The sequence below is a fragment of the Schistocerca cancellata genome, chromosome 1 (genome assembly GCF_023864275.1).
Source record: "Schistocerca cancellata isolate TAMUIC-IGC-003103 chromosome 1, iqSchCanc2.1, whole genome shotgun sequence".
NCBI classification, from domain to species: domain Eukaryota; kingdom Metazoa; phylum Arthropoda; class Insecta; order Orthoptera; family Acrididae; genus Schistocerca; species Schistocerca cancellata.
In genome coordinates this window covers 1,041,300,960-1,041,324,503 of record NC_064626.1, presented here as the reverse complement: position 1 = coordinate 1,041,324,503, position 23,544 = coordinate 1,041,300,960, and the positions used below count along the sequence as shown (strand labels likewise).

The window sequence follows — 23,544 nt, the reverse complement described above, 5'->3', positions numbered from 1 at the left end:
CCTCTTACTCACATTTCAACCCCTCTTTGCCGCCTCTGTGGTGGAGGTCAGAACTACGACGCCTAGCGCTGAAATCATGTGGTTTTCTTACGAGTGGCTGAGGAAAACATTCCAGACACATCGCCTTTCAGAATCGACACGAGAAGCCCTCATGGGTCGCATAAAGGGCGTCGATGAAACCACCCGTTACCCTTTGGCGTTGATTCCCATACATTTCAGAGTCGAAACGACAGTTTGCAGTGTGGTGAACAACAGGAAGACGCTCTTCACAACTTTTGACACTCGTTACGCCCTACACAGTTTCAACCCTTCTCTAAGGACATTGTAGAGCAGCATCCCCAGCGAACGTGATCGTACGAATTTGGAGCGCAGCACGACCTCAGTTTTTGCTCTCGTGGACGGGCTGGAACAACTTGGGACCATTCAAAACCATTCGAAGAAATTTGAACGTGATCCGAAGCAGCAAAGGGTGCTCATGCGTTCTCTTATAATTGTGAAGTCAGCAAAGCTGAGTGACTGGGAAATGTTCACTGGAAATATTTGAAGCTTATTTGAGATGGAAATATGTAAAGCTCACGATACGCGATGTGAATCCAGAGTAACCGGTCGATCAAACAACACAACTTTGAGGAAGTATCTGTTCTCAACAAAATTTACGTACGCTATCTGACACTCTGACAAAATGAATTTGTGTTAAATGTTGGCCCTGAATGTTGCGAATCGTTGTTAGTTTAGAAAAAAATTCTTGTACCAGAACTATTATCGTAATAACACAATAAATGATCACCGAATAAACGCATCTGACTTTATCAATTAAACCTGTTTGATATCATAGTGAAGCACTTTCATGAAATATTACACTCGCATTAAACCTCTGAACTTTTAATGATAATATTCTCGTAAATGCACTCTAATAATGACTGTGCCTGTTTCTGAATAGGATCTACAATGATGATGAAATTGATGGCTTACCTGTGCGCAGTGGACCGCTTGTCTGCTCTGCAACCTTGTGTATTGCAAAATAATAATCTGACTGTCAGATTCAGTTTCATTCATCGTACTCGCGATGTGCAATGCGAGAAGAGATTTCATCAATACTAAAAAATGTTATTCAGCACACAACTTGCGACGTGCAGTGCGAGTGTGCAGTAAAATAAAACCATGGCTTTAAATGAGAAATTGGGTACTACTCTCACCGACAAGGAAATAGATGAATCGACACTTTAAATTTCAACTGAGCCTCATAAAGTCATAGCAACAATACAACTTTTCACATTTCTCATACATGAACAAATTAGCAAAATGTCTCTTTAGCATTTATCACTGCAGAAAAGACAGTATCACATAACTTCATTACAAAAAACCTTACAGAAAATCTAAACCCTAAGCATTGTTATAACAATCAGCCTACTGAGTAATTAAAAAAAAACAACCAACCACGTTACCTTTAAATGTTACCTTCCCTCAGTCATACAATGCCCTTTTGCTTAATATCTCTCTTTAAACACCATATTGCAAAAATTACTCCAAATAATGCTGCCTCCAATCCAGGACAGTCCAGCTTCTGCCCATTTCAAACCAAGTACATTACTAGCACGCCCTGATTCTACTCTGAGAAAGTAAAGCTAACCTCCCTGAGCAACATCTCTGCTCTCGAACATACAGTAGTTCAAAGTGTATAGTTATAAAGGTAATGTTAAAGCGATATTACAAGGCTTGGGAACATTTATCAAATTTAGAAATTAACTTATGTTTGTGGCCCATGACATACTCCAAATTACCATAGCAATAGGACAGCCACCGTTCAACACCGTCGTCCTGGGTGCTTTTCATTGTACTTTGAGGCCGTCTATCATTGTCTGACACCTATGCGGTATGCTCCATATCTGCAGAGGCCATCCTCCAGTATCCGTTCCCACTTTTCATTGGGAGCCCATGGGAGACTTTGGAGAGTCTGTGTGGAACAGGACGTCCGCGAAAACATCTGTCAACCATGTTGGACTGTATAATACACTCCTGGAAATGGAAAAAAGAACACATTGACACCGGTGTGTCAGACCCACCATACTTGCTCCGGACACTGCGAGAGGGCTGTACAAGCAATGATCACACGCACGGCACAGCGGACACACCAGGAACCGCGGTGTTGGCCGTCGAATGGCGCTAGCTGCGCAGCATTTGTGCACCGCCGCCGTCAGTGTCAGCCAGTTTGCCGTGGCATACGGAGCTCCATCGCAGTCTTTAACACTGGTAGCATGCCGCGACAGCGTGGACGTGAACCGTATTTGCAGTTGACGGACTTTGAGCGAGGGCGTATAGTGGGCATGCGGGAGGCCGGGTGGACGTACCGCCGAATTGCTCAACACGTGGGGCGTGAGGTCTCCACAGTACATCGATGTTGTCGCCAGTGGTCGGCGGAAGGTGCACGTGCCCGTCGACCTGGGACCGGACCGCAACGACGCACGGATGCACGCCAAGACCGTAGGATCCTACGCAGTGCCGTAGGGGACCGCACCGCCACTTCCCAGCAAATTAGGGACACTGTTGCTCCTGGGGTATCGGCGAGGACCATTCGCAACCGTCTCCATGAAGCTGGGCTACGGTCCCGCACACCGTTAGGCCGTCTTCCGCTCACGCCCCAACATCGTGCAGCCCGCCTCCAGTGGTGTCGCGACAGGCGTGAATGGAGGGACGAATGGAGACGTGTCGTCTTCAGCGATGAGAGTCGCTTCTGCCTTGGTGCCAATGATGGTCGTATGCGTGTTTGGCGCCGTGCAGGTGAGCTCCACAATCAGGACTGCATACGACCGAGGCACACAGGGCCAACACCCGGCATCATGGTGTGGGGAGCGATCTCCTACACTGGCCGTACACCACTGGTGATCGTCGAGGGGACACGGTACATCCAAACCGTCATCGAACCCATCGTTCTACCATTCCTAGACCGGCAAGGGAACTTGCTGTTCCAACAGAACAATGCACGTCCGCATGTATCCCGTGCCACCCAACGTGCTCTAGAAGGTGTAAGTCAACTACCCTGGCCAGCAAGATCTCCGGATCTGTCCCCCATTGAGCATGTTTGGGACTGGATGAAGCGTCGTCTCACGCGGTCTGCACGTCCAGCACGAACGCTGGTCCAACTGAGGCGCCAGGTGGAAATGGCATGGCAAGCCGTTCCACAGGACTACATCCAGCATCTCTACGATCGTCTCCATGGGAGAATAGCAGCCTGCATTGCTGCGAAAGGTGGATATACACTGTACTAGTGCCGACATTGTGCATGCTCTGTTGCCTGTGTCTATGTGCCTGTGGTTCTGTCAGTGTGATCATGTGATGTATCTGACCCCAGGAATGTGTCAATAAAGTTTCCCCTTCCTGGGACAATGAATTCACGGTGTTCTTATTTCAATTTCCAGGAGTGTATTTTGCCTCGAGATATGTAATATTGTTCCAATTCACTCGTGTATTTTATTCGATATGAGATCACGATTTACGGTGGGTGGTCGGGTAGTTGATCTTTTCTTCGGTTGATGCTGGGTAGCGCCACGTACTAACATTTTCTGTGGTGTTGCATTCCTGGGAATTAATTTCAGCTGGACGCTGACAGTAGGGAGCAGTGATCGTTTAGCATTCCTGTGAAAGCGGCAATCGGCAGAAGGGAGTGTAGAAAAGACACCGTGTCACGTTCAACCGAGAGGGATCAGAGCGGAGGTAAAGGCTTTACAGCTCTGCTGGCGGCCTCCCCGTGGGGAGGTGGGTTATCCGATGCAAGACGCTCTCCAGGAGCTACATAAAAAATCGTTGAAAATGGCCAGGTGCTGGAAGCCGGCGGTGGAGACAGCGATAGCATCTTACGAGATCCTTTTACTACGAAGAAATGTGCGGGGTCACGAATGGCGGACACGAGTTGACACGTCACACATCTCATGGGAGACGGAAAGCCACGATTCCCGCCAAAAAGCAGAGAAGTGAATTTGATTAGCGGAGTCGTTAGTCGTAGGAGGAGTTTTACAATGTTAACACTGTTCTAGAACATTGTAAAACTCCGCCTAACACTAACGACCCCGCTAAGGAGTACGAACTGCAGGCGATTGGCTGTCAGCTCGCAACCCGTGCAGGGGGACACGCTGCTTTTGTAACAGGCATGGGGATTCGTTGCAGGAAAGCGCACACACAGACCCCATGAGCCCTGCAGAAAGCAGTGTACAGCTTGAAAGAAGACTCTCCAGTACTTGTTGATCGAGGACACTTCGCGCGGGAGTGAGTTAGGGACTTCGACGACAGGAGCGTCAGTGAATTTTCGGAGTGTCGATTTCGCCACTAGCATAAAGTTAAGTCGTTTCTCTGTAAGCAGACTGACAATTCTTTGCTTCTCTGTGGAGTCTGAGGCATACTGAAATACTTCTGTACAAACGAATAGGCCTACTTCATTTGAGTTTCTGGTCGTTGCTCATGAGCAAACAGGACTCTTGATCGCTTACTGTGTTGTACTGTAGTAGTTTCAGCTCTATAAATTTGTGGGAGGTATAATACAACCACCGTGTAGATAAAATTTATAGAAACATGGCATACATCCTCTGCACAGCGACTAAAGGCGCCGAGCAGATCGACACTGCAGTACAATTCTTCACACCACTGTGATCCGTGATATATGCTCCACGGTTCTGCAGATAGGGAAACAGTAAATATGTTGAGTTCCATTTGCTTGTTCTCTGAGCTCTTTACTGTCAGTGCCGGTCAGGACGGAGGTCTTTTGTTCCAGGGGGCTAATTGGTATCAGTCAACATAGCGCGTCCGTCTCACAAAGACGGCGCGATTTTTGAGGAAAATCACAGATGTTCTCCCAACCTCAAAGCTAGGTTAAGAGTAGGGTTTAATATTTTGTACTGACTTTATACGTTTTTACATATTTATGTTGTTTGAAAATAAATAATTTTTTGGAATTTAATTGTATTCACTCTAGTGCGATATCTACTCAGCATTATCGAACTCCTAATTAATAAAATATCGTCATGACTAGATACCTTATCTTATGCATTCCTCCAAGCGTAGGCTTTCAGTTGCAGGGCTATTTCTAATTTATTTATAGATGTGATATTTTCATTGTGGACACGACATTACGCAACCAAACACACACAAACACACGCCGTATGTACAGCAACACCCAGGTGTTTACACCACATATGCATGGTGGGGTTTACGTCGCGACCCACCACCGGCCATTCCATCACTTCAATGTCCAGCCTTCGCAAGACGTCCTTGTTGACGCCCCCCCATAAGCTCTTTATTAGAAGGAATTAAGGGCCACCACCGTATGGCGCAGTACCACATGCCGGCCGGAGTGGCCGTGCGGTTCTAGGCGCTACAGTCTGGAGCCGGGTGACCGCTACGGTCGCAGGTTCGAATCCTGCCTCGGGCATGGATGTGTGTGATGTCCTTAGGTTAGTTAGGTTTAATTAGTTCTAAGTTCTAGGTGACTGATGACCTCAGAAGTTAAGTCGCTTAGTGCTTAGAGCCATTTTAACCATTTTTGAGCCACCACATGGTCCAAAGGGATCTTTTTATGTACTGCCTGGCAGCAAGGCGACCATGGACAACAAGATCCGTATGGCTGTCAATAATGAAGCCTCCCTGCAACATCACGGAACGGCAGAAATCTGTCGATTTTCTGGACTACATTTGGCAGGTTTCGCTCACTACGGATCTCCGCATACGAACATGGTCATCACCTTGCGTCACAGGATATCTGGACTCGTCTGTGAATGACACTTTTCGCCAGTGGCGAAGTTGCCAGTTGAAACAGGAACGACAGAACAGAAGGGGGGCGACAAGATGTCGCATCAAGAAGGGTACTCGAACAGGACATCTGGGTCGTAAGGTCCTTTCTCCATAAAGTCTGATTGGAGACAGCGGCTCCATATGCCATTATGAGTGCACAGGCGGCATCCGTACGACGCCGCAACAGAGAGACAGCTATATCGATCTCCAGGTGGGGTTGTAATGCGTTGGCGACCTTGTCGAGCTCGCCTTGTGTAGCGGCCCGTCTCCCTGCAGCGTGTCTACAACTTAGGATGATGCATGGAGTGGCATTCGCATCTGCAGCAACACGACCGAAAGTCCGTCCTTTTTGGATCAGACACACCGCCCTTTCAACTGGCGCAGCATTAAGATGGCGTATTGCATGTGCTTGGTTGTATACAACGTCCACAAATGACAAATGCCGACTGTGTACCTCACTGGAAAACGCTGGGATACTGGTGATGACTACCTCCTGAGGGCTCACCTGACACTGTAATGCATGACACAGCCAACAATGGCGAATGATGTTAATTGTTGCCTCCATTGAAAGTGACGGTCTCCAGCCATGCATACGACCACAGGCACTGCCTGTATCTAAACAGAGTTAACATACCGGTCATTGATACACATGTTTCCCTAAATCTTTTGAACACTGTAGAATATTACCACTTGGTATTTTTTCCAAAGCGTCTGACTGCGCAGACGATGTTATTGTCTTAGGAAACTAAACTTTTATCAGTTGATGGCTTTAGACACAACTGATTTTAATCATACTTAAGCAACAGAATGGAAAAAGTTGTGGTGAATAATTCGAACAATGTTGGATGAAGAGAAAATTTAAGTAATGGATGAAATCACAAAGAGACACCCACAATGTTCAATTTCGGATTCACTGCATTCCTTATATAATTATGTGAACGACCTTCCACTTAACACTCGTCAGATAGAACTAGTACTTTCTGCAGAGAACACAAGTGTTAGATTGAATCCCGTTGGAGAGAAAGCAACAGAAGAGACTCTTAATTATGTTTTTCAAAGAATTATTTAGTGATTCTATAAAACAGGGTTCTCCCCAAATTTTGAGAAAACACATTATATTTAGTTCTTAACAGCAAGTAGAGCCATGTCAACAATTAAGGCAGCGTATTAACACCATTCAGTAAACAGGCTAGAGTGCTCCAAATTTTTGTGTGTACGTATTGACGAAAACTTGAAGTAAGAGAAGCTTCAAATATTTCCAGTGAACATTTCCCAGTTACTCAGCGTTAAAACCATCTCAAAGGTACTTTCGGGATGAATTATTGTTTCCACTTTGTTTTCAACAATTTTTCAGTCAACATTTCTCAATTACTCAGCTTTGCATATTTTACTGTCTGACTTCATTATTATACGACTATTAAACCATTTTAAAGAATAGTTGCTGGATGAATGTTTGTTTCCACTTTATTTTCTACACCTGTCGGACATTTCATTTCTTTTTATGTAAACAATCGAGGACGTAATGACGTTTTACTGTGTACTTAATTTGTGAAATTTTCACTCTACAGCGGAGTGTGCGCTGATATGAAACTGCCTGGCAGATTAAAACTGTGTGCCGGACCGAGACTCGAACTCTGAACCTTTGCCTTTCGCAGGCAAGTGCTCTACCAACTAAGCTACCCAAGCACGAGTCACGTCCCGTCCTCACAGCTTTAATTCCGCCAGTACCTGGTCTCCTACCTTCCAAACTTCACAGAGCTCTCCTGCGAACCTTGCGGAACTATACTACTGGCCGTTAAAGTTGCTACACCATGAGGATGACGTGCTCCAGACACGAAATTTAACCGATAGGAAGAAGATGCTGTGATAAATGATTAGCTTTTCAGATCATTCATACAAGGTTGGCGCCAGTGGTGACACCTACAACGTGCTGACATGAGGAAAGTTTCCAACCGATTTCTCATACACAAACAACAGTTGACCAGCGTTGCCTGGTGAAACGTTGTTGTGATGCCTCGTGTAAGGAGGAGAAATGCGTACCATTACGTTTTCGACTTTGATAAAGGTCGGATTCTAGCCTATCGGGATTGCGGTTTATCGTATCGCGACATTGCTGCTCGCGTTGGTCGAGATCGAATGACTGTTTGCAGAATATGGAATCGGTGGGTTCAGGAGGGTAATACGGAACGCCGTGCTGGATCCCAACAGCCTCGTATCACTAGCAGTCGAGATGACAGGCATCTTATCCGCATGGCTGTAACGGATCGTGCAACCACGTCTCAATCCCTGAGTCAACAGATGGGGACGTTTGCAAGACAACAAACATCTGCAGGAACAGTTCGACGACGTTTGCAGCAGCATGGACTATCAGTTCGGAGACCATGGCTGCTGTTCCCCTTGACGCTGCATCACAGACAGGAGCGCCTGCGATGGTGTACTCAACGACGAACCTGGGTGCACGAATGGCAAAACGTTATTTTTTCGGATGAATCCAGGTTCTGTTTACAGCATCATGATGGTCGCATCCATGTTTGGCGACATCACGGTGAACGCACATTGGAAGCGTGTATTCGTCATCACCATACTGGCGTATCACCCGGCGTGATGGTATGGGGTGCCATTGGTTTCACGTCTCGGTCACCTCTTGTTCGCATTGACGGCACATTGAACAGTGGATGTTACATTTCAGATGTGTTACGACCCGTGGCTCTACCCTTCATTCGATCCCTGCGAAACCCTACATTTCAGCAAGATAATGCACGACCGCATGTTCCAGGTCCTGTACGGACCTTTATGTATACAGAAAATGTTCGACTGCTGCCCTGGCCAGCACATTCTCTATATCTCTCACCAACTGAAAAAGTCTGGTCAACGGTGGCCGAGCAACTGGCTCGTCACAATGCGCCAGTCACTACTCTTGATGAGCTGTGGTATCGTGTTGAAGCTGCTTGGGCAGCTGTACCTGTACACGCCATCCAAGCTCTGTTTGACTCAATGCCCAGGCGTATCAATTCCGTTATTACGGCCAGTGGTGGTTGTTCTGGGTGCTGATTTCTCAGGATCTATGCACCCAAATTGCGTGAAAATGTGACCACATGTCAGTTCTAGTATAATATATTTGTCCAATGAATACCAGTTTATCATCTGCATTTATTCTTGGTGTAGCAATTTTAATGGCCAATAGTGTAGCACTGCTGGAAGAAAGGACATGGCTTACCCACAGCCTGGGGGTTGTTTCTAGAATGAAATTTTCACTCTACAGTGGAAAGTGCGCTGATATGAAACTTCCTGGTAGATTAAAACTGTGTGCCGGACCGAGACTTGAACTCGGGACCTCTGCCTTTCGCAGGAGAGCTGTGAAGTTTGGAAGGTAGGAGACCAGGTACTGGCGGAATTAAAGCTGTGAGGACGGGGCGTTAGTCGTGCTTCGGTAGCTCAGTTGGTAGAGCACTTGGCCGCGAAAGGCAAAGGTCCCGAGTTCGAGTCTCTGTCCGGCACACAGTTTTAATCTGCCAGGAAGTTTGATAAAGGTATAATTTGATAACATACCCTGTCCTGCTGTATGGAGAACGGCAGACCCCGAAAGTCGTGTTCCCCTAATTCTTTTGACCAGTATAGTTAGTAATCGACGATGTGGTACGGTGTAGAACACATTACGGAAATTGCGACTGTGGCAGGAAAGCGGCTGTGGCCGGGTACGCACCTGGTGCAGCATTGCCTCGGAGTGCTGCCTGCGCAGGCGGTCCTGCACCTCGTCGGCGGCGCGCGCCATGCGGTCCACCTCCCTTGCGCGCTCCTCCTTCTTCTCGTGCAGGCGCTGCCGCAGGAAGCAGAAGAGCGCCACGGCGGTCACGATGACGGCCACGAGGCCGAGCGCCGCCGCGCCGTTGCGGCTCATCGTGTTGGTGGCCTGGCTCTGCGCCGGCGGGTACCACTTCTCCACGCACGCCAGCCACCACTGCTGGCCCGCCACCGCCTCGGGCGACGCGCACCTGCGACACAGCGACCCTCTTACTCCCCCACTACCAACTAAAGACTAGCATAAAAGGAAGATTTTATGTATCGAGTCATCCCATCTCACAAGGGGAGGCCGCCAATTGTGAAATTCAGATTCGATTCATACTGCGCATAATAAAAGCTCATGGCCAGAGGTGTAATGTGGCAAAGCACCGAGAAGCACTTCTCAGCCGTTGTCGAGAAAATCGACGGTTGAAAGAAACCGTTGCGGTGAAATACTCTCTACGATTAATAATTTTCTACAGCGTCGTGGCGCAGCGGTAATCGGGTTCGTAATCCGAAGGTCGCCTGATCGAATCTCGCACCATGCAACCTTTTTTTTTTAGTATTTGTTTTTTGTAATTCAAATGTACACACACACACACACACACACACACACACACACACACACACACACACACATATATATATATATATATATATATATATATATATATATATATATATAAAATTCCCGACAATGAGTTGCAACAATTATGCATATAATAAGTTGTTGAAAGTCGTTTGTAGTGGAAAAACTGACGACTACGAACATCATTATGTTTTCCGCAAACAAAGTTGTATTTCACAAATGTTATTAATTGTCTTCATAATGTTTACCACGTATAGTTAACGGAAGACGTAGAAACGATATTCCGAAACGAATACGTATAGTGTAAGTCAAACGTTCGAATTAGAATAGAGACCCGACGAACACAAATTTGCTATGGCAGGTATGACATATAAACTCCGTTACTCGCTCGTTACACTTGAAGGACAGATGTTGAATGGGCCGAAACGAGCCGCCGCATAACAGCGAAGTTGCCCGCTAACTTCGAAAGAAGGTAGATGCGGTCCCTAGCGCAACTTATAACATCGTCGAAAATCAGTGCGTACGTGAGAGCTTTGGTACACCCTGTTAAACAAACGGAAAAATGGAGGCGGTACAATTGGAGAGCGATCCGGGCCCTTCGCATGAAAGTGATGTGATCGAAGAAGATTCTATACACAGTGAAGTGGCGGAACAACAATGGAAAGATGCGTTGGTGTATTTTGAAGCCTCCTTCGTAAGAGTATTCGCATCACAGCAGAACCGTCGTCATCAATCAACGAAGAAGCCATGGTAATTGGGGAAGAAATGTTCCAGAATACGCTGCAAATGCTCGTTCCTGATGAGGAACTGATAGACATTAATGAAATCGACGATAATAATGCCTACGAAGACGTTGAAACGAGTCCCATTGCCAACGAATCATCAGACGAATACGAGCAGGACGAGAAGAAAAAAAAAAGGGTACGATTATATTTCTCTGGATTACAAAATTAGAGCTGTCAATCTGGCCAAAGAACATCCAGGCTGGAGTCTCAAAACTCTACAAAAAAAGGGGTGCTCTCGTTTGACAAATATGGGCTATTTATCCAGGTGGGAAGAGCAAATCAAACGTGGCGGTAGCAAATTTGATAAATATTGTACCGTCGATTCATGGGTGCATGATCGCTTCGTAGAAGCTCAACAAAACCTCCAGCAAGTTACTACCAGAAACCTGCAGCAGTGGGCCTTGGGCGCTGCAAGTCAGTTCCCAGATTTCAACTTCAAAGCTTCAAAAACATGGGTCACCGAATTTAAAAAGAAGCATGGGATTCGGCAACGGAAAATCACAAAATTTGTTTCCCGGAAAGAGACGGCTACCCAAGACAAAATTTTGGCCGCTGCGGAGACATTTCGGATCCAGACGCGAACGTTGATAACTAACTTCGAGAAAGATTTCATAATTAATACTGATCAAACAGGTATCTAAAGAGCTGTTCACAAATGTCATATGACATGATGATAGAATATGATAATCTGATATATGATAAACACAGATTTCGTATATTTCTTATATAAATGATATTTTTATATTTTTTTTGTCAGGGTGCCAGTACCAGTCCACGTTCAACAGAACTCTCGCCGAAAAAGGGTCAAAGGCTGTCCTGGTAACCCGACACGACATGAACAAGGTGACGCATTCGTATACGGCACAATATTCAATCACGATGTCTGGACGAGTCTTGCCTCTTGTTTTCGTATGCCTCCGAGAGTCCACAGGTACGTTTGGACCCAGAGTACAGAAGACAGTCGACGAGTACGCCAAGAAGTATACCAACGTTGTTATTACATCCTCCAAATTCGGTAAACTAGAAACGGGTTTGTTCATGGACTTCTTGCGTAATGCTTTGCAACCATACGTACAAAAGAAAGAATTTCTCCTTCTGATCGACTCTTGGGATGGGCAAACGAACCCGGCCTTGTACGATGAGATGTTCCAGGACGATAAGAAGTTACCAACGTGCGCTATAAAAGTCATTCCTCCAAAGTGCACTCCTCTCGTCCAACCGTGTGACGTGTATTTTTACCGGCAGGTAAAAAATTTGATCAAGCGCCTTCAAAATTGTGCTCTTTTAATGGAGCGAAACCGTGACATCAACTCCAGAGACGATTGTATAAAAATCCAATCCATCGTCCACCACCAATTGTCTTCTCCGATTTTTGCCGATATGATACGGTACGCGTGGTATGCATCAAACCTGACGAACGATAGAACAATTTTTCAGAATGTCAGTCAGGTGTGTTTCTCAACAGATAATTTAAAAAACAATTGTTCTTGTAAAAACGCATCGTTTATCAGATGTGCTCGATGTCGTGCTGTTCTCTGCTTTCCATGTTTCTATGATAACTATCACTCTGGTTCGTGCGATACTCCAGCTACTTCTGGTCACTAATTGTTAATTATGTGCGAGTGTATACCGAACTTTTCAATAAATTGTATCCACTTGAATATTATTTGTGATATTATGTTGTATTTCAAGTATTATTTTTCCACGACGAACGACTTTCAACAACTTACTATATGCATATGTGTTGCAACTGACTGCCGGGAATTATATATATATATATATATATATATATATATATATATATATATATATATATATATATATTTGAATTACAAAAACAGATAGTAAAAAAAAGTTGCATGGTGCGAGGTTCGATCCGGCGACCTTCGGATTACAAACCCCAGCGCTTACCGCTGCGCCACGACACTGTATAAAGCTATAAATCGTAGAGAGTAGGTTTCTTTTAACTGTCGATTTTCTCGACAACGGCTGAGAAGTGCATCTTGGTGCTTTGCCACATTACACCTCTGGCCATGAGCTTTTATTATGCGCAGATATGAATCGAATCTGAATTTAACAATTGGCGGCCTCCCCTTGTCAGTAAAGCAGCAAATTATGAGAAGTAAAACGGTGAAATCAGCTTGTAGATCACTGTAGGTATAAGAGAACCACTCAGTTTAATTCTGTGGGCGTATCAGAGTAAGGGTGACGTAGTGGCGTGCCGACGGCCCAGCTCCTAATGCTGCAAGCTCGCATGGGGCTGGTGGCCGCAGGGCTCGTAGCTGCCAGACAGGTGCGCAGAGATACAGAAGGAGGTCTAGCTGAGGTGACAAAAGTCATGGGATAACAAAACGCTCATGTACAGATGGCGGTAGTGACGCGTACACGAGGTATAAAAGGGCAGTGCATTGGCGACAATGTCTTCCAAGCCAAGGCACGCTCCCGACTCCGTCTCCTCTAGCTCCTTTCTGGCCGCACATGGGGTCTGGACCCCTCCACCATTCTCCACACCTATAAATCCCTCCTCCGCCCTATCCTCTGCTACGCCCACCCTGCCTGGATCTCCACTACTCCTACCTTTTACAAATCCCTTCAAATCCTAGAACACCATGCCCTTCGCCTCGCCGTTCACATCCGTCTCCCCTCCTCCACGCAGATCATGTATGACCTCATTCCGTTCTCACACCTCCTCCTTTTCCTCGAACGGATACGGATCCTCTACAGCTCCTGTAAACTTGATCCCCTCACCTGCTTGTCTCTCCCATCCTGTCCCACCCCCATCCGTTGCCACTCCTCTATTCCCACGTCCCACCTGCTCTCCATACCCTCGTCCAAGGTGGCTTCCACCAACTCCCCCTCCCTGATGATGCCCCCATCCCCTCCATCTACCCCTCCTACCAACTTTGATCCTCCCCTTCCACCCTCTGTGTTTTTTTTTCCAAGGGCACCCTCTCTCCCTTCTCTCTTCCTCCCTCCCTCCTCCCCAGGCTTCCCCTGCCCCCCTACCTTCTTTCCTCCCCCAGCCATCTCCTCTGCCACTGGAATCTACACCCTCCCCTCTCCCTCCTCCATCACCTTTTCCCCTTTTGGCAGGTTCCCGGACTCGTACACGTACAGTGAACATTCGCGTGCCAGAGATCGTCGCCAGTGTTTGTGTGTGCCATCGTGTTACTGATTCAGTGTTTTGTCGTTTGTGCTCCTTCGTTCACGTGTGTCATTTCTGTCGTCTCTGTTAGTGTCCGAGTGCTGAGCGTTTTTATTTGGACGTTTCACCTGTAAACGACTTCATGTATTTTAAATTTGTGTGTCTACTGTTGTCTATCCACCGTGTTGTTTCGTTTTTCGATGTCTCCACTTGTACTGAACGTATTATCTGTGGCCGAATAGCAGCGTAGTTTTGCCGCTGCCGGCCTTCCTTGTATGAGGTTTCGAAATGACAACAAAGTAAAATAAAAAAAAGCGACGCTGTCGTTTGTACTCAGGTGATTCATGTGAAAAGGTTTCCGACGTGATTATGGCCGCACGACGGGAATTAACAGGCTATGAACGGGGAGTGGTAGTTGGAGCTACACGCATGGAACATTCAATTTCGGAAATCTTTAGCGAATTCAATATTCCAAGATCCACAGCAGCGTGAAGAATCTTTCGAGAATACCAAATTTCATGCGTTATCTCTCACAATGGACAACGCAGTGACCGGCCTACACTTAACGACCGAGAGCAGCGGCGTATGTGTAGAGTTTTCAGTGCCAACAGACAAGCAAAACTGCCTGAGATAACTGCAAAAATCAATGTGGCGCGTACGGCGAACGCATCCGTTAGGATAGCGCGGGGAAATATGGCGTTAATGGGCTATAGCAGCAGACGACCGACGCGAATGCTTTTGCTACCTGGACGAAATCGGCTGCAGCATATCCCCTGGGCTCGTGACCACATCGGTTGAACCTTAGACGACAGGAAAACCGTTGCCTCGTCAGACAGGACCCGATATCAGTTGGTAAGAGCTGATGATAGGGTTCGAATGTGGCGCAGACCCTACGATGCTATGGACCCTACTTGTCAACAAGGCACTGTGTAAGCTGATAGTGGTTCCATAACGGTGTGGGCTGTGTTTACATGGGATGAACTGTGTCTTCTTGTTCAATTGAACCGACCATTGACTGGAAGTGGTTATGTTCGGCTATCACTTCCCGAACAGCGATGAAATTTTTATGGACAACAATGCTTCATGTCACCGGGCTACAATTGTTCACGATTAGTTTGAAGAACATTCTGGACAACTCGAGCGAATGATTTGCCTAAGCAGATCGCTCGACTTTAACCCCCTCCAACATTTATGCGACGTAATGGAGAGGTCAGTTCGTGCACAAAAATCCTGCACCGGCAACACATTCGCAACTATGGACGGCTGCAGATGCAGCATTGCTCAGTATTTCTGCAGCGGACTTCCGACGACTTGTTGAGTACACGCTGCATTACGCCTCGCGAAAGAAGGTCCGACACGATGTTAAGGTGTATCCCATGACTGTTGTCACCTGAGTGTAAAGCAACAAGTTAAGATGTGTTTTTAGAGGGAGGACATCCCTTCACTTGGCTTCGGACGCTTGAGTCCATGAGGTGTCGCATTTCGGTGGATGGTGGGGGAATGGCCACCTTTATTAAAATTCGGTTTCGTGTTCTGCTCTGTACACCATGATAATGAAGATCAGAGCTGCAAGTCTATTTGATATCCAGTAAATGAATGTGGCTGACTTCACGCTCAGCGCTCATAGGTGAGGAGAGGGACGGCCATTGTTAGAGGAGAAGCGGTAGATCGCTCTACCCGGACAGACAAGTGAAAGTGATTTTCTCTCGAAATGACCGAATTACCTTTGTTAACGCTCATCCCGAGCGAGAAATGTGTGAGTTATGTTCGCGTAGGAAGCGACTTTGAACATGCGTTGTAAGTGTATTTTGCTGGTGATAAACTGAAGAGTTTAGACTCAAACGAAGAGCCAAGCGATTGTTGGTTGCGTCATACCACGTCTGAGAACGCAGTGCAGGTGATTTGCGGCGCTCTTGTAGGCTGTGCTTTACTCAAGTGTTGTACTGAGAACGTCGCTGAAGACAGTGTGGTTGCGAAATACCGTTTACCGTAGTGACATCCGTTTGGGGAATAATTAGCTGTCGCTTTCGGCCATCCAAATTATCCTGGCCAGATTTCACAGCTCCCGTGTGGTAAGGCGAGGCACAGAGTACTGAAAAAGTTCGCGACAAAGATTAGCGGTGTTGGGGCGTTAAAATCTTATTTGAGTGAAGGGCTGTACAAGGCATTGGTCTGATGGTAGCGGTCCTTCTCGAAAACGATAACGTCCCGCTTCTTTTTCCAGTCGCTTGGAACTTTTCGCTGTTCCAGTGATCAACCATGACGTTCTGCTACAAGAGGACCAAGTAGGTTATGTATTTGGTTGGGACAAGGTTGAAAGCAATGGTACATGAAAATGATGTGAGATGTAGGAGTAGTTTCTAAGAGGTGAAATGTGGGTGACGGCGGATGTGAAGGATTCTAGTTAGACAGAAAGAAGGGGGTAGCCTTTTCTGGGAAGGGACGAGTGGGATATGTTACAGTTCACAAATGAATACAGTTAAGGTCTTATTTCTCGCTATATGAGTGGAGAGCGATTAAAAATTCTCTGGAAAACTATGTACAGTGTTTGTAAATGAGAGAAGGTGAGAAGTGGAGACACCTGGTCAGAAGTTTCAATGATGGGAGATACGATGGAATGTTAGAATTCAAGTCTATGGCAGAAATAGAACAAACTGTAGTGTCCCAGGTGTTTGAGCAGGTGTGGGTTGTTGTTGTTCTTATTGTTGTGGTCTTCAGTCCGAAGACTGGTGTGATCCAGTTCTCCATGCTAATCTATCTTGTGCAGGCCTCTTCATCTCCGAAAAAATGTTGCAACCTACACCTTTCTGAATCTGCTTACTGTATTCATCTCTTGGTCTCCTTCTACGATTTTTATCCCATCACACTTCCCTCCATCGCGAAACTGGTGATTCCTTGATGTCTCAGAACGTGTTCTGTCAACCGATGCCTTCTTTTGGTCAAGTTGTGCCACGAATTTCTTGTCTCCCCTTTCTATACAATATTTCCTCATTAGTTACGTGATCGACCCACCTAACGCTCAGCATTCTTCCGTAGTATCACATTTCGAAAGCTTCTGCTCCCTATCTAAACTGTTTATCGTCCATACGTGGCTACACTCCGGACAGGTACCTTCAAAAATGCCTACCTAAGCCGGCCAGTGTGGCCGAGCGGTTCTAGGCGCTTCAGTCTGCAACCGCGCGACCGCTACGGTCGCAGGTTCGAATCCTGTCTCGGGCATGGATGTGTGTGATGTCCTTGGGTTAGTTAGGTTTAAGTAGTTCTAAGTTTTAGGGGACTGATGACCTCGGGTGTTAGGTCCCATAGTGCTCAGAGCCATTTGAACCATTTTTTTTGTCTCGTTTCGGAATCTGATTTCCTTATCATAACCTGATATAATTCGACTACATTCAATTATCCTTGTTTCGATGTATTGATGTTCGTCTTACATCCTCCGTTCAAGGCACTGTCAATTCCGTTCAACTGCTTTTTCAAGTGCTTTGTGTCTCTGACAGAATTAGAGTGTTACCGACAAACATCAATGTTTTTATTTCTTCTCCTTGAACTTTACTTCCTGCTCCAAATATTTCTTTGGTTTCCTTTACTGCTTGTTCAACGTACGTATTGAATAACATCGTGGATAGGCTACAACCCTGTCTCACTCCCTTTTCAACTACCGCCTCCCTTTCACGCCCCTCAATTCTTATAACTGCCGCCTGGTTTCTGTACAAGTTGTAAAATATCCTTTCGCCCCCTGTGGGTAATGGAGGTGAGTTGAATGATACGATACAATCATGTATTCAAGAAGAAGGTGAAACGAAAATTTAGCATCTATTTCTAGAAAGAGGATGTAGTATAACTGAATTCAAAAGGGATACAGAGAATGACAAATCAGACGCCCCAACCTGGGCGCCAAAATATAGCAAACTGAAGAAACTGAGATGCAAAGTAATTTGCAAATAAAACGAATTAATTAAAGGATTAAACGTGGAACACATATGTTTATTTTCATATCATTAACAGAAATATAAAACTCAGGGCTGATTTGATTGGGAATAGATAAGAGTCAGTAACTGGGCAAGTAGAGAGAGATTTCACTATGTCATCTCACCACTCGACAAAGTCAGTTTTCCATAGAAACGTGTCTGACATATGCGATGTTAGGGCAACACGTCTCTCATGACTAAGAGCTGGCGGCTTGCACCTTCTGTGTTGTGTAGCTTTCCGTCTTATCTCGTCGCCTCTTCCACGCTGGATCACCACCCGCCTCAATCCCGCAGACAGCGCGTGGCTGTCGTCCGACGCTGTGCTATTATGCTCGCATTGCCGCCGACTGTGTTCTGCTGTAAGTGCTTGGTGTTTGCGTAATGTATGGAGGCTGGGGTCAGACAAGGAAAGTGCAGTCACATGATTAAAGATCCAAGCACCAGACCACAAACGTTCGTCCACAGAACCTGGAGCGAAATTGAATGTCACAAACAGACGATAAACATCAGGATGAAAGTAGGGACCTGACTCAAATCTGAAGACTGAGTTGACAATTGGTTGACATAATTACAGAAGGCAAACTCACTGTATCTACTGATTCCTCCGCATTGCTGACTTACTGACTGCTTCCTCCTCACATTGCTCAATGACTAATTGACCTATTGTTTCTCTCACTGTCTGTCCGACTGGCTGAACCTCTCTTAATCTCCTGTAGCTGCTCCTGCCTCACAGTTCCGTTCCTCGTCTCTTCCTCGTCTCCCTCATTTCCTCCCTCAAAGTGACAAATTTTCTGCTGCAGTGCTTTGTTATTGGTGGCTCAGTTTGGAACCCCATCCAATGACCAACCACCTATGCGTGCCAATATTCGTACAGGTTGAAAATTTCCGATCTTGTGATGGCTGACTTATAACTCAGGGACATCCGTCTCATCCTTACGTGTTTCATGCTGTGGCAATTCCCAATGCAGTTATCTCACCGTAATGTTTGTACTGTTTGTGTTCGTTCCTGAGTAGTCAAGAAAGCAACCGCACAAAAACAAACTCACTCACTTGCAACGGGAGCACCTGTGCTTCGTTTAGGTATCTCCAGGTGCTTGTGATTTGGTGGCATCCTTCTTGCTTCCTTTTCAGACTTCACAGAGGGGAACCCTTCCTGAACGAGGCAAACACTTCAGTTACGTTATATGACTACGTGGTGCCTGTTTTTTCGGACATATCCGAAAGAACAAAAAAAATGGTTCAAATGGCTCTGAGCACTATGGCCTTAACATCTGAGGTCATCAGTCCCCTAGAACTTAGAACTACTTAAACCTAACTAACCTAAGGACATCACATACATCCATGCCCGAGGCAGGATTCAAACCTGCGACCGTAGCAGTCGCGCGGTTCCGGACTGAAGCGCCTAGAACCGCTCGGCCACAGGGACCGGCTCCGAAAGAACCGACATCATACATTCATGTAATTGATTCGCCTCGATGGGCAATGGATCCACTGCTCTCAGTGCGGATGCACATTTACTTTCTACCTCCTGTGGGAATCTCAAAGTAGCGAGCATGAGGACTTGGACGAGGACTATGCATAAGTGGCGATGGGTAGGTATGTCGGTCGGTCGAGAGGCGTGCCGCGATATTCCGCCCAATTGTAATAAACACTGTGTCCGGGTGACGCAACTGCGGGAGATCCTGGGCTCGAATCCCGATCCGGCACTCGCTATCACTTGTCGCCACTGCTTCCGCATAAAGTTCGATGCAGCTAACAACAATTTCTTCCCTTTCCTTTCTCACCCGTCTGCCCTCAATTTACGTTCCAGTTAAGCCATCCATATCTGTCTGCTTTCTGGGAAAGTCTGGTGCACCGGTTGTCGCTTGTATGTCCCTCTCGTTTTCAACGTCCGGCAACAAAGTGTTACAAGGGGTCAGTAACTAACACAAGCGATTTCAGCAATTTTCCGTCTACAACTATTAATTTTGCTCAAGTTAATTAGCTATTAGGCAATTTTGACTTTAGCATCATTGTAAAACAGCAATATGTAGCACTAGAATGTAACACTAGGATGTTGTTGCAACGTGAAGAACAATATTTCAGGAAATAAATTTTCATTCTACTGCTGAATGCGGGCTGTTTTGAAATTTCCAGCGAGGTTAAGGCTGCATTCCACACCGGGACGTGGAGCCAGATCCTAGGCTTTGCTGGGCAATGCTCTTATTGGCTGAGCTATCCAAGAAAGACTCCCAATCGGTTCACACCACTGCAGTTCTGTCTGTACATCCATAGTGTTTTCCAGATTTCAGGAAGTTCTATTTATATCTTGCTTGACCAACACTCCGGCAAGATGGGATCATCCTATCAAAAACCTAGGTTCGAGTCCCTGTTTGGTACACAATACTAATATATCATAAAGTCTGAAAACAGAATAGATTTCACCACAGAACGAGATATTAATTCTGAAAACAAGTCTTCGGCTGAGGCCAAGTCCTTCCTTTGCAATATCCTTCCTGCCAATAATGTTAGCCCAGTCAGGTGTGCCAGACAGCTTCTGTGAATATTTAAAGTGGAAGCGAAGTACTGGACGAACTGAATCTTAAGACGTGTCGTCAGTCGTGCCTGCATATCTTAGCCAATAAGAGCACTGTCCTCGAAAGGCAAGGATGCGGGTTTGGGCCCTGGTTTGGCACACAGGTCTCATCTTCCAAGGAGTCTGAACGATAATATAATCGTCATAACGTGTCTCACATTACAAGAACGTATGATGTTCGTCTACTGTGTTCTGCTATTTGACATATTCTTTATCACGTTGCAACTACGTCCTCTTATCTGCGCACTGCAAGAAAACTGTCGGTTCGGTGTCTGATTGGACTAGCTGCATCGATAGAAATCAAATGACATCGATCGGAAATTGTTGCTTTCTTATTGTTGCCAACGTTATCGATTCATCTGCTGTCTTCAGCCATGTCGCCGAGTGTCTTCTTGGAGTGTGAGAATAGTATGGTCTAGTGCTGCGTACGTCTCTTGACAACGACGCTAACATATACACTTTAGTGCCTTGTTCCACTGCTTGATAATGAAGCTAACGAGACTAGCCAACAGAAATGAACAGGAATAAAATTAGCAGCTGTGAGCCGAAAATGACTTCTTTTACAATATTTGTCGAGGTTGTGAGCCCATTATGTACGAAAATCTTGAGTTCAGAATTTGACTGACAGGTAAACACTTTTTCCCTTAATGTGAGGCATAAAAATCACATGGGATAAAAAATTAAACTCTCCCTGGAGACTGCTAATTACCATCGTGCTGCCATAAGCTCGTCGAAAACCGTTTCACATGAATCACCCTAGTACAGATGAAAGCTTCGCCAACGCACTGCCTTTCTATGCCATTTATACGCGATACTAACGCGGTGTGTGTATGTGAATTTCGTTATACCATGACTTTTGTCACCCCAGTGTGTAATATTCTCTCGCGCCTCCACATCGACGTATTTTACTGCATTGATTCCATACAAACGTCTAACAGATGCACATTCCTCCACGTTCATGACGTACTTCAGCGTCGAGAGTCACGAGAGGAATCGCTATCAGCTCTACACCTCCCACAGCGCTCCGAACCGAACAGCGTGTTCTTTTAAGGGAATGGCTAATGCTTTATCTTATGAACTTAACTTAAGCAGTGAGAACCGATTTTGGGTTGTTCCTGGAAACAATTGCTAAGAGCATTTTCCTCGAAAGGCTAGAACTTGGTTTCGAGTCCCGGTTCTACACTCATTTGTGAAGTGACGGTACGTCTGACACTGTTTTATACATGGGGATTCGGTTCTATAAGAAATCGAAAGTGGAGTGGTTACATTTTGAAAGTAACCCTTCTAAATGATCTACGCGAGTTAGGGTGATTATGAGCCTTACTTGACCGTCTGCCTCTCACTGACGGTGAGAATGGGCGGTGACGACGCAGTCAGGTTGTCCCACAGGTAGCGGAAGTCTGGCGCACCGCAGTCGCAACGCCACGGGTTGTCGTGCAGAGTCAGGTGCACTAGGTTCTTCAGGCCAGTCACCATTGACGACTGCAATAGTACAAACAGCACAAATTAACAGTGAATTCACAAGTCAGCTAATGATATTATGTGGTGGAGTTGAGGGCCACGCATGGACAGACATTGAAACAAAAATAACAGAAGAAATACATTGGTTGAGAACTACCGGCTTGGTGCGTAAGTTGATGTTTAACGACAAATGGACATAACAAAGACTTAAGTTAACGACAATATACTCTCCTTCACTGTTTACTTTTTGAAACCAACAGCTCAATTAATGGAATCAATACTAGAAATAAGAATAATCTTCACAAGGATTTAAAGTCACTTAGTCTTGTACAAAAAGGTGTGCATTATTCAGGAACACACATTTTCAATAACTTGCCAGCAGCCATAAAAAGCTTAACAACCAATGAAATTCAGTTTAAGAGAAACCTAAAGGATTTATTGGTCCTTCTACTCCACTGATGAATTTCTCAGTAGAACCAACTGATATATATATATATATATATATATATATATATATATATATATATATATATATAACTTCTGCACAATTTTAGTGCAGTAATGTGTTCATTGTAAATAAGTGTGTGTATGTATGTGTGTGTGTGTGTGTGTGTGTGTGTTTGTGTGTTTAAGTACAATCTAACTTCTGCACCATATCAGTGCAGTAATGTGTTCATTGTAAATAAGTATTATAGTAGTTGTAGTACACGTTTATTACCTTATAAATAAATAAAAAACTTTTTTTAAAATTCAGTGCATTAGTATTTTTAAAATGATCCTTTCATATAGTGTTCATTAAAAAATGACGATCATTCCACTTGGGACCTGTGGAATGGTACATTAGCTTATTTGTTTGAGTTGTAAATATTTGTCATGTATTGTTGTTTTTTCTGACATGTTCTACATCCTGGAGGACCTCCTCACTACGGATCAATTGGAATGAAAGTAAATCTAATCTAATCTAATCTTACAACAGTCTGCCAATCCTGGGTAACTTTCCGATCCCGCGAGAGTAGAAATCGTGTGGTTCTAGGGGGAAGGACTCGTCGAGCTATGTTCAGAACATATTTTCATCCAAGAAGGAAGTCCCTTAAAGGTTGTTCTCTGGAGAACGGTGGAGGTGAAAATCTGAGGGCGGAAGACCAGGTAGGTAAGATTGGTGAAGAATGACTTCCCAACCCAACTTCTGTACAGTATTCTTTGACAGTCTAACAGAATGCAGGCGGGCGTTATCGTAGAGCAGTACGATTTCACGCAGTGTTCCTGGTCGTTTTTCTTGGATTGCGTCTGCAAGACGTTCCAATTGTTGACAATAAATGTCAGCAGTGACGGTTACACCTCGGGAAAGCAATTCGTGGTACATCACACCGTGCCGTTCCACCAGATGCATAACATTATCTTTTGTGGATGTGCGCAGTTCTTTGTACGGGGAGTTGCTGCTTTGTTTGGGCTCAGCCATTCCCTTC

General features: G+C 45.5%; 1 protein-coding gene across 1 annotated transcript in view; it reads right to left on the bottom strand.

Annotated features, from left to right (window-relative positions):
- The window catches only part of LOC126124969 (insulin-like growth factor-binding protein complex acid labile subunit), a 165,832-nt gene that overhangs the window by 18,113 nt on the left and 124,175 nt on the right, over positions 1-23,544 (bottom strand). The window contains exons 6-7 of the mRNA XM_049915130.1: positions 21,942-22,099; positions 9,482-9,770 (exon numbers count right to left, since the gene is read on the bottom strand). Of these exons, the coding sequence (XP_049771087.1) occupies positions 9,482-9,770; positions 21,942-22,099 (447 nt within the window). The remainder of the gene's footprint in view (positions 1-9,481; positions 9,771-21,941; positions 22,100-23,544) is intronic.